The 11,723-nt window shown below is 34.9% G+C and overlaps 1 protein-coding gene across 1 annotated transcript in view; it reads left to right on the forward strand.

Annotated features, from left to right (window-relative positions):
• Positions 1-10,133, forward strand: part of LOC105553858 (vacuolar protein sorting-associated protein 13B-like) — a 194,762-nt gene extending 184,629 nt beyond the window's left edge. Inside the window, exon 18 of the mRNA XM_012000016.1 lies at positions 9,944-10,133. Within this exon, the coding sequence (XP_011855406.1) occupies positions 9,944-10,020 (77 nt within the window). The 3' untranslated portion in view covers positions 10,021-10,133. The remainder of the gene's footprint in view (positions 1-9,943) is intronic.
• The last annotated feature ends 1,590 nt before the right edge of the window (positions 10,134-11,723 follow it).

The raw sequence follows: 11,723 nt of genomic DNA on the forward strand, positions 1-11,723 counted from the left end.
ATCAAATAGACGCAATAAAAAATGATAAAGGGGATATCACCACCGACCCTACAGAAATACAAACTACCATCAGAGAATACTATAAACACCTCTACTAAAATAAACTAGAAAATCTAGAAGAAATGGATAATTTCCTGGACACTTACACTCTTCCAAAGACTAAACCAGGAAGAAGTTGAATCCCTGAATAGACCAATAGCAGGCTCTGAAACAGAAAAATTACATTCTCTTCCACATTCCTACCATTTTTTCAGGTATTCTCTCCTCCTCCATGTCAGAAATATTTTATTCTTTCTTTTCCTTTCCCTTCCTTCTGTTAAGTTTTTAAAAACAGTTTTATTTAGATAAAATTTTTGTACCACACTATTTATTCCTTTTCAGGTATGTAGTTTAGTGGTTTTTAATATATTCACAGAGTTGTGTATCCATTACCATAATCAATTTTAGAACGTTTCCAGCATCCCTGAATGAAGCCTTGCATTCCTTAGCTATCACTCCTGGAGCCTCCCATTTTCCCAGCAATAGGCAAATACTAATCTACTTTTTGTCTATATGGATGTGCCTATTGTGGACACTTCATATAAATGAATTACATAAAATGCAGTTCTTTGTGACTGCATATTAGTGCATTTTTCCACTTAGTATACTATTTCAGAGTGTGCCCTTATTATAGCATATGTCAGTGCTCATTCCTTTTTATTGCCAAGTAGTATTCCATTTTATCCATGTACCATATTTTGTTAATTCATTAATCAGTTGATGGACCTTTGCATTATTTCTATATCTGACTATTGTGAATAATGTTGCTTTGAACTTTCAAGTACAGGTCTTTTTTTTTTTTTTTTTGTGAATGTATGCTTTTATTTCTTTTGTGTATGTATACCTATACATATAATTGCTGGGTCATATGGTAATTTTATTTGTAACCTTTTGAGGAGCTGCCAGACTGTTTTCTAAAACAGCTGTATCATTGTACTTTCCATTGGCAATGTGTGATGGTTCTAATCTCTCCACATCCTCATCATATTGTTATCTGTCTTTTGTGTTCCAGCCATCATTGTAGGTGTGAAGTGGCATCATTATGGCTTTCCTTTTCATTTCCCTCATGGCTAATGATGTCGAGTATCTTTTCATGTGTTTATTAGCTATTTATATCTCTTCTATGGAGAAATTTTTCAAATCCTTTGCTTATTTTAAGATCTGCCTCTTTTATCTTTTTCTTTTAAAATGTGAGAATTCTTTATATATTTTAGATAAAAGTTTCCTATCAGATATGGTTTGCAAATGTTTCCTGTAATTTTGTGGGTTATCTTTTTACTTTTTTGATGGTGACTTTTGTCTAAGTTTTTTCATTACCCTCAAGTACATCTTCTTTACACTGGACCTTGTTATCATTTAGAAATGGTTTATCCCTTTGATACTGATACTGATTCTTCGTCATCATCATTACTTTTAGTCCTTTTATTTTTTTCATTTTATTAATATCACAGAATCCTTTTTGGTCTTACTCTTTAGCTTCATTCCCATTGGCCAACATTATCTATGATGCTATAATTTTAGACTATTTTTTTCCTTTCTCTGTTTATCTTTGTTTTCTCCATGCCTATTCTGTCATTCGTTTGCAAATAAGAAATGTGTGTATGTTTCACTTTTACTACCACCAAAATAACAGTATCTGACCTGAATTAAACTGTTACTGATGTTTGATAATTCTTATAAAATGCATGTGTATAATTGAGTTCCTATTTTTACCATTTCTTTCATTATAAATTATGGTTTATTAGCGAGTTTTGAAATCAACTTCCTTGATTACTACTAAGAATTTGAAAAGACTAGAATAGAAACTTTGTGCCTCAGTCTTCTCATTCTAAATGTTGGACTAATGTGCCACAAAAGCAATAACAAATTTAACTTCAAGCATCAAAACTGCAAAGTGCTTTTAGTGAGAAAATTTTTTCTTTGATAAATGCTATATCACAAAAGTGAGAGATAAATTTTCATTGTTGAATCAGTCACTAATTTCTATTTTGTGAATGAGTTTAAGAGGCTTTAGGAGAATATCTGTGGATGTTGAGTTATGTTTTATAATGCTACAATGATGAATCCTTCTTCCTCAGCTCTTGCAAAAATCAAATTAAAAGTATATTAAAATAAAAAAAGTTATATGCTGGTGCTTGCTAGGGATTTGATTTTGTGCATTGAATATTATTAATCTTTATGTTACATATAAATACTGGTTTAGTGTCTTAGTATCTCTGTTGCATATTATTTTCACTTTTCAACTATTGACACTTAGGAAAGATCACTGAATTGGAGTGTGAAGACTTTCTCAATAACTATAGGTATGACTAAATAAAGGTCAGTTTGTTTCATTAAGTTTTAGTTAATTTTCTCATCTATAAAATGATGAAAATATTTTTATAGCTGCTCATAGAGTTCTTGCGAATGCCAAATATATTATTGTCTGTGGGCTTAATCTGTTCTTCTTGTCGTAGACATAGGCCTTGCTGGAATCATCTATCTGAAGATATTACCTATGGAAGTTGTTCTAGGATATAAAGTTCTTGGAGACTGAGATAACACCAGTCAGAATTGGAGTCTAGGTGATCTGTTGTTTTAGTTACAAGGATGATAGAGAAGGTAAATTCAAAGAGTAAACCAAGAAAGAAAATAGGATAATGAATAGATATTGATGAGAGAAGAATAAAATTCAAGACATTGGTTAGGTCTAGCTGTTTGAACTTAGTGAAGAAAGTATATATTTGTGCCCCATTAATGTAGCTATTTACAAGAGGCCTCACTAGGCTCACAGAAACGTATGAAGTACTAGATATTTTCAGTTCTACAGATTCCCAAGGGGAGGGAGTCAATAGACCCGTGAATGGATGTGACAATGCAATGGGATATCTAGAAGAAATGGATAAATTCCTGGACACATACACCCTCCCAAAACTAAGCCAGAAAGAAGTCAAATCCCTGAATAGACCAATAACAATTTCTGAAATTAAGGCAGTAATTAACAGCCTACCAATCAAAAAAAGCCCAGGACCAGATGGATTCACAGTTGAATTCTACCGAAGTTACAAAGAAGAGCTGGTGCCATTCCTTCTGAAACTATTCCAAATAACAGAAAAATAGAGACTCCTCCCTAACTCATTTTATGAGGCCAGCATCATCCTGATATCAAAACCTGGCAGAGACACAACAAAAAAAATTGGGCGCAGTGGCTCACAACTGTAATCCCAGAACTTTGGGAGGCTGAGGCGGGCAGATCATGAGGTCAGGAGACCGAGACCATCCTGGCTAATACGGTGAAACCCTGTCTCTACTAAAAAAAAAAGCAAAAAATTAACTGGGCATGGTGGCAGGCACCTGTAGTCCCAGCTACTCTGGAGGCTGAGGCAGGAGAATAGCGCGAACCCAGCAGGTGGAGCTTGCAGTGATCAGAGATCGCGCCATTACACTCCATTCTGGGTAACGGAGCGAGACAAAACAAAATTTCAGGCCGATATCCCTGATGAACTTCCATGTGAAAATCCTTGATAAAATACTGGCAAACCAAATCCAGCAGCACATCAAAAAGCTTATCCACCATGATCAAGTTGGCTTCATCCCTGGGATGCAAGACTGGTTCAACATAATGCAAGGCAATAAACGTAATCCATCACATAAAGAGAACCATTGACAAAAACCACATGATTATCTCAATAGATGCAGAAAAGGCCTTCAATAAAATTCAACACCCTTTCATCTAAAAACTCTCAATAAACTAGGTATTGATGAAACGTATCTCAAAATAATAAGAGCTACTTATGACAAACTCAAAACCAATATCATATTGAATGGGCAAAAGCTGGAAGCATTCCCTTTGAAAACTGGCACAAGAAAAATATGCCCTCTCTCAGCACTCCTATTCAACACAGTATTAGAAGTTCTGGCCAGGGCAATCGGGCAAGAGAAAGAAATAAAGGTATTCAGACGGAAAGAGAGGAAGTCAAATTGTCTCTCTTTGCAGATGACTGACTGTATATTTAGAAAACCCCATCGTCTCAGCCCAAAATGTCCTTAAGCTGATAAGCAACTTCAGCAAAGTCTCAGGATACAAAATCAATGTGCAGAAATCACAAGCATTCCTATACACCAATAATAGACAAACAGCCAAATCATGAGCAAACTCCCATTCACAATTGCTACAAAGAGAATAAAATACCTAGGGATACAACTTACAAGGGATGTGAAGGACCTCTTCAAGGAGAGCTACGAACCACTGCACAAGGAAATAAGAGAGGACACATACAAATGGAAAATCATTCCATGTTCATGGATAGGAAGAATCAATATCGTGAAAATGGCTATACTGCCCAAAGTAATTTATAGATTCAATATATCCCCATCAAGCTACCATTGACTTTCTCCACAGAATTGGCAAAAACTACTTGAAATTTCATATGGAACTGAAAAAGAGCCTGTATAGCCAAGACAGTCCTAAACAAAAAGACCAAAGCTGGAGGCATCACAGTACCTGACTTTAAAATATACTAAAAGGCTACAGTAACCAAAACAGCATGGTACTGGTACCAAAACAGATATATCGAACAATGGAACAGAACAGAGGCCTCAGAAATAACACCACACATCTACAACCATCTGATCTTTGACAGACCTAACAAAAACTAGCAATGGGGAAAGGATTCTCTGCTTAATAAATGGTTTTGGGAAAACTGACTAGCCATATGAAGAAAACTGAAACTGGATCTCTTCCTTACATCTTATACAAAAATTAACTCAAGATGGATTAAAGACTTAAATGTAAGGCCTAAAACCACAAAAACTGTAGAAGAAAACCTAGGCAATACTGTTCAGGACATAGTCACCGGCAAAGACTTTGTGACTAAAACCCCAAAAGGAATGGCAACAAAAGCCAAAATTGACAAATGGAATCTAATCAAACTAAAGAGCTTCTCTGCACAGCAAAAGAAACTATCATCAGTGTAAACAGGCAGCCTACAGAATGGGAGAAAATTTTTGTAATCTGTCCATCTGACAAAGGTCTAATATTCAGAATCTACAAGGAACTTAAACACATTTACAAGAAAAAAAATACCATGAAAAAGTGTGCGAAAGATATGAATAAACACTTTTCAAAAGAAGACATTTGTGTGGCCAAGAAACAGAAAAAAAGCTCATCATCACTAGTCATTAGAGAAATGCAAATAAAAACCATAGTGAGATACTATCTCACACCAGTTAGAATGGCGATCATTAAAAAGTCAGGAAACAACAGATGCTGGAAAGGATGTGGAGAAATAGAAATGCTTTTACACTGTTGGTGGTAGTGTAAATTAGTTTAACCATTGTGGAAGATACTGTGGCAATTCCTCAAGGATCTAGAACCAGAAATACCATTTGACCCAGCAATCCCATTACTGGGTATATACCCAAAGGATTATAAACTATTCTACATAAAGACACATGCATTTGTACGTTTATTGCAGCACTATTCACAATAGCAAAGACTTGGAACCAACCCAGATGTCTGTCAGTGATAGACTGGATAAAGAAAATGTGGCACATATACACCATGGAATACTATGTAGCCATAAAAATGGATGGGTTCATGGTTTTTGCAGGGAGATGGATGGAGCTAGAAACCATCATTCTCAGCAAATTAACACAGGAACAGAAAACCAAACACCACATGTTCTCACTCATAAGTAGGAGCTGAACAGTGGGAACACATGGACACAGGGAGGGGAACATCACACACTGGGGTTTATTGGGGGTTGGGGGGCTAGGGGAGGGATAGCATTAGGAGAAATGCCTAATGTAGATGATGGGTTGATGGGTGCCGTGAACACCATGGCACGTGTATACCTTTGTAACAAAACTGTATGTTCTGCACATGTATCCCGGAACTTAAAGTAGAATAATAATAATAAAAAAATGAAACTTTATACTTTCATTTACTTTTCACATACTTTACAGCTGTCTGCTTAGCGTTTTTCATCTAGTGAGCTGTATAATGTAAGGACTGGATAACATTAAATTTACTTGGATAGACTGAGTTGGCTCACCTATTTTAGATTGATATTCTCATTTATTAATTTCATTGGCTTCTTACCAGAAACATTGTTGTTGGCAGATTATACATCCTTTTTTACAGATGGAAACATTTATGCTTAGAACAATTTAGTGTTTTTCTTAAATATCATCCCACAGCTATTCACTGACTAAGTCATTTTTTGAAGGCAGACCTTGGAATTTTCTGTTACTATTATGTCTGCAATACCAAACTACCTCTGGTAAATGAGATCAGATAAAGTGTGTTACTTCATTAGAAAATATTAATGAAATTACAGCAAATATTGGAAATGTAATTAAAATAATAAATTATAAAGGATAGAGATTAAAATTTGAGCTAATACATATTATTAATCAGGTTATTGAATTATATATTTTTGTTATTCGTGTTTCTGATGGCTCTTAAATCATAGAAATTCTAACCCTGTCTTTTTGCGAGAGGCTTAAATATAAAGTCACACATGGCTTTGGTTTTGCTCTGGAAAACAAGGACTTGCTACCACTTTTCCTTGTTCAGAAGCTCATTATTTTGTTGACAGTGTAGTTCCATTAATCTGGTATTTGCAGGGAAATAACTTACAGACTTTAAAATCTGTGCTAAAGGTGATCAAATGGACATTCGAATCCCTCATTTAAGTTATGTCTTAATGTTAAAATAAAAATCTACTTTCCAGAAAGTAACTGTTAAAGTATTTTATGCAAGATTTCATGTGGGATACCTTAATGGTTGAATAATAAATTTTACCTCATAAAAATGAAATTCAATAATACAGTAGCTTTCTCAGCTCAGTAGCATCTGGTCTATTCTCATGAGAGCCAATATTTTCCAACTCATTAGGATCATGTCGTTCTGTATGTCGTCAACATTGACTTAGCCAAGCTACCTTTACTTACATAACTGCCAAACTATTAAATAGGTCTCTTGTGGAGTGAAGTCAAATATTCCTCTTACTTTACTTCTGCCTTAGAAGAGGGGAAGAAAATGTACATACTGTAACATTTAAACATCTGGTCTAAAACCACATCACTGTGACTCTGAATAAAGTTACGGAGGTATTCTTCCCAGGTGTGCATATAAAAAGGATTTTGGAGTTGTCGAATAGTTCTTTAATCACTTAGGAAAAAGATTGAGGTAAATTGATATGCTTTTTCTATTCCTCTGTTTTCAGACTACTTCCCCCAATTCCACCATGTCTGCTAAATATTTCTAATGTGTTCTAAGATACATATTTTTGAGATGTTATAAAATTTTCTTGCCAGATACAGGTATTGGCTATACATTTATTCTTGCCTAAAAAAAAAAAAATGAATTGAGTTAGGTTTGTATTGAGAACTACCAATAAGACCTCTTGATATTTAAATTGGAGTAAAAAGACATTAATTTTTGTGATTCTTGTGAGTTTTAAGGTGTCCCCATATGCACTTTGAATAATATGAATATTTATTGAATTTAAAATTTCCATTTTACTACAGCTCATGTCCAGGTATTGAGAGCTCATTTATAGAATATGTGGTCCTTATTAAGAAGTGAGTAATTAATATAGCGTTTAACCCATTTATGCTGGAGGTTGCAATTGTGTGTGTGTGTGTGTGTGAAAAATCAGATCTTGGCAATGACCTTGCACAGTAGGATATAAATAACTCCCACAAGCTTAGCATTCTGATAATAGAACACTAGGCATAAATGGGTTAAAGACACACTTAGAATGTTAAGTTATACCTGACTTGATTTTGTTCCTCTATTCTGTCTCAGACATTTTGATAATGTTTGTAAATTTTTTTCTGATGATACTTCATGGCACAGGAATGGGAATTTTAGGTGTCATTTAGTAAAAAAATATATAAAATGTAAGCATACAGAGTAGATTTGAGAAAAATACAATTCTTTAAATTACGATTTAAGTGTATTTTATTGGATATTTGAAAAGTAGGCAGTATGAGTTTAGTGTGATTTTTTAGTCTTACAGAAAGTCTTTTATGAACATCATAAAAATGTGTTTTAATAAATTACTGTTGAAAATAATATATTAATAGATAAATGAGTTAGATTTCTGCAGAAAATATACTTTTTTGCCTTATGTGTTTTTTGATGTTTATTTGCCTATGTATTCTTTGCTCATTTTTATGTCTTCTATTTGTTCACAACCTAAAATATATTTCTTCTGGTTGTATTCACTTATCAAACATTTTGAAAATATGTAGTTTGCAGTCTGTTCAGTTCTGGGAGCAGATAGCTAACAAGAAATAGACATAATTGAAGTAATAAATGTAGAATCTTCTGTGTCACCTATTACAGGATCAAGTATGGCTTTAAAAATGGACAAGAGTTAATTACATACAGTGGAGAAAGGGACTCTTATTTGTGAGGGCTGTTTACAAAGTACCACAAACTAGGTGGCTTAAAACAACAAATTTATTTATTGAAGACTTGGGCTGCTTACAGTCATGTTGGAAGGCAAAGCAGTAGTTGGTGTGTCACATCGCCAGAGCTGGAGCAAAAGAGAGAGTTGGGAGGATGTGTCACGCACTTTAAAACAACCGTATCTTCTGAGAACTCACTATCACGCAGCGCCAAGCCGTGAGGGATCCATCCTCATGACCCAAACACCTCCCACTAGGCCCTATCTCTATCATTGGGGATTACATTTCAGCATGTGATTTGAGTAGACAACAAATATCCAAACCGTATCACATATCATTAAGACTTCATTTCTTTCTTTTTATTTCCTTTTTTTAAAAAATTGATTCTACTTGGAGGAAAATTATGATATTTCATAATTTAAAATGAAAGTTTGGTTGCAAAATTCCATTAATCCCATGTTTCCTGATTCTTTTTATAGTCACCTTTTTAAATAAAGTATATATCTCATATGATAAACATCTTCATATTATATGTAAGATTAAATACCGATAGATTTATTTGAAATATAAATATTTTGCATAAAGTGAATACTCAATTAATGATTTGTGGAACATATAGGTCAAATCATTGCAACAAATGAAATCATGATAAAAGTCTTACTATCATAGATTTACTTCCTAATTCTTAATTTTAAAACAGTCTTTTACTTTCACAGGAAATCCAAGTGACAATAGTGAAATAATTTTATAAGTTCTTTGTAGTCTGTATTTTCATTAATCTCGTACATTTTTTGAAGTAGAAAATCTGAACAATATTTTATAGGTTTAAAATCTGTCGAAGATATTTTTACACGGCTACTGAGTAGTAAAAAATAACAGAATGAGAAGTTCGGTTCCAGTTTTCAGAGAACTACTTGTGTTTATTTTTTAAGAAATAATGCGGCCGGGCACAGTGGCTCACACCTGTAATCCCAGCACTTTGAGAGGCAGGGGCAGGTGGATTACGAGGTCAAGAGATCGAGACCATCCTGGCCAACATGCTGAAACCTCATCTCTACTAAAAATACAAAAATTAGCTAGCCGTGGAGACGTGTGCCTGTAGTCCCAGCCACTTGGGAGGCTGACACAGGAGAACCGCTTTAACCTGGGAGGCGGAGGTCAAGATAGCGCCAATGCACTCCAGCCTGGTGACAGAGTAAGACTCCATCTCAAAAAAAAAAGAAGAAATAATGCTGTAATATGCTATACAATTCAAAATTTTTACTCATGGCAAATAGAATGTTAGAGTATAATTTATATTTGACTTTAATGAATTTATTAATGTGAATCCTTGAAAAATTTCCTGCTGATTTTAATATAGGTAAGACCAAGATCTATAAATATTATTTTTATTCTGTTTTAGTAGGTAAGTATACAGCTTCTTTAGAGTAGATTGACTTATTTTTTCACTACTGTTATATATTATTTTAATAACAATTTTTTTTTTTTTTTTACTTTGTAGAGATTGGGTGTTGTTATGTTGCCCAGGTTGATCTTGAACTCCTGGCCTCAAATGATCCTCCCACCTCAACCTCCTGAAGTGTCGGGATTAGAGGCCCAAGCCACTGTGGCTGGCCCTTTATAAATTATGTTATAATTTCATGTAATACATAATTGTATAGTCAAAATGAGTTACATATTAAATATTCTTTTAATATTTAATATATTCAGTTACAGAACTTAAAGTTTATAGTGTATACTAAATATTAATATCTGGTTTGGCACTCAAAATTTTTTGTTTAAGGACAAGAGACGTAGGTTCTGTGGGTCTAAAAATAATACCCAATACTATATATTAGTTCTTATAATAAGCAATTAAAAATGTATAACCGTATACATAATTACTCATTTTTCTTTGATGATAGTTTAAATAATTAAGAATGTGCTAAATATATTCTGAAGATGAGCACAATTTCAAGTAATAAATTATGTAGGGCTGGTTCTACATTTAAGTGAATAAGGAGAAGAGAGCTGCTGAGTGCTCTACCAGAATCCCATTTTATTTATTTGCTTCTACCTGTATTATGCTCTGGGAATCAGCGTTTCCTACACTATAAAGGAAATTTCCAAGGTAGAGCTGCTAATTTTATCCTAGATATTCTCAGCACCTCATTTCTAATCCTTGTGGCATACAGTTCTTTTATTGACCCCTATATTCTCAAACACATCTCCCATTGAGCTATGTTCCTTTAGGGTAGACTTCTGTGCCACTCTACAGTATCCTCAGTATCTTTCTATTATGGCCATTGGATTCCACTGGATTGGATGTCTGGTCATTTTTTTAGTGTTTGTGTGTATGTACATTTATAGTCTCACATTTGGTGCCGTTGTGTTAGACGTAGAACATTTTCAAAACTATATTTGAAAGTTGAATGTCTGAAAGTTGAACAAAAAACTTACATTATAAGGTCTTGAAAAATATATATATATATGTATATTTTGAGACAGTTTTACTTCCATCTCTCAGGCTGGAGTGCAGTGGTGCGATCTTGGCTCACTGCAACTTCCGCCTCTTGGACTCAAGGGATCCTCCTACCTTAGCCTCCCGAGTAGCTGGGACCACAAGTGTCCACCACCATGGTCGGCTAATTTTTTGTGGAGACGGGGTTTTGCCGTGTTGCCCAGGCTGGTCTTCAACTCCTGAGCTCAAGCAATCCGCCTGCCTCAGCCTCCCAAAGTTCTGGTATTACAGGTGTGAGTCACTGTGCCTGGCCAGGTCTTAAAATATTTAATGTTTAACTGTGTTTCCTATTGGCATGGTGTTCTTGGGCTAGGAAATTAAGGGTATATGTGAGAACTATCTCAGGTGACCAATGACTGAGATTCAGGAGGTGGTGCTTGGTTCTGGGAGCCTGCCCGCCAGACATCTTCACTTCCCACAAGCCCATTGAATTTTTTTTCTTTACTCTCATCCTTGTTACTACCATGATTGTAAGCTGAAGCCGTCCCTAAATGTGAAATTTTCTAATAGGAATGAGAGTCTGAGAGAAGTAGGCAAAAGGCATCTTTGTTTTCTTTTGCCATGAGAGGACAAGATAAGGGAGGCTTCTGGCAGTCACTCTACTTACACTTGAGGACAAGCTTGAAGCTGTCTACCTTTTACTTCTTTTAACTCACACACACCTCTAGCTGAATTCTTGCCGATTTCTTGCATATCTTCTACCAGGCTTCCGCTCAGTAATAGTAAGTACAGCAACAAAAGTGGAGGAAGGGGAGAGGACTTGGTTTGCTGTCTTCCCTGA

This window comes from Mandrillus leucophaeus, unplaced genomic scaffold, assembly GCF_000951045.1.
Source record: "Mandrillus leucophaeus isolate KB7577 unplaced genomic scaffold, Mleu.le_1.0 Scaffold611, whole genome shotgun sequence".
In the NCBI taxonomy this organism is placed as follows: Eukaryota; Metazoa; Chordata; class Mammalia; order Primates; family Cercopithecidae; genus Mandrillus; species Mandrillus leucophaeus.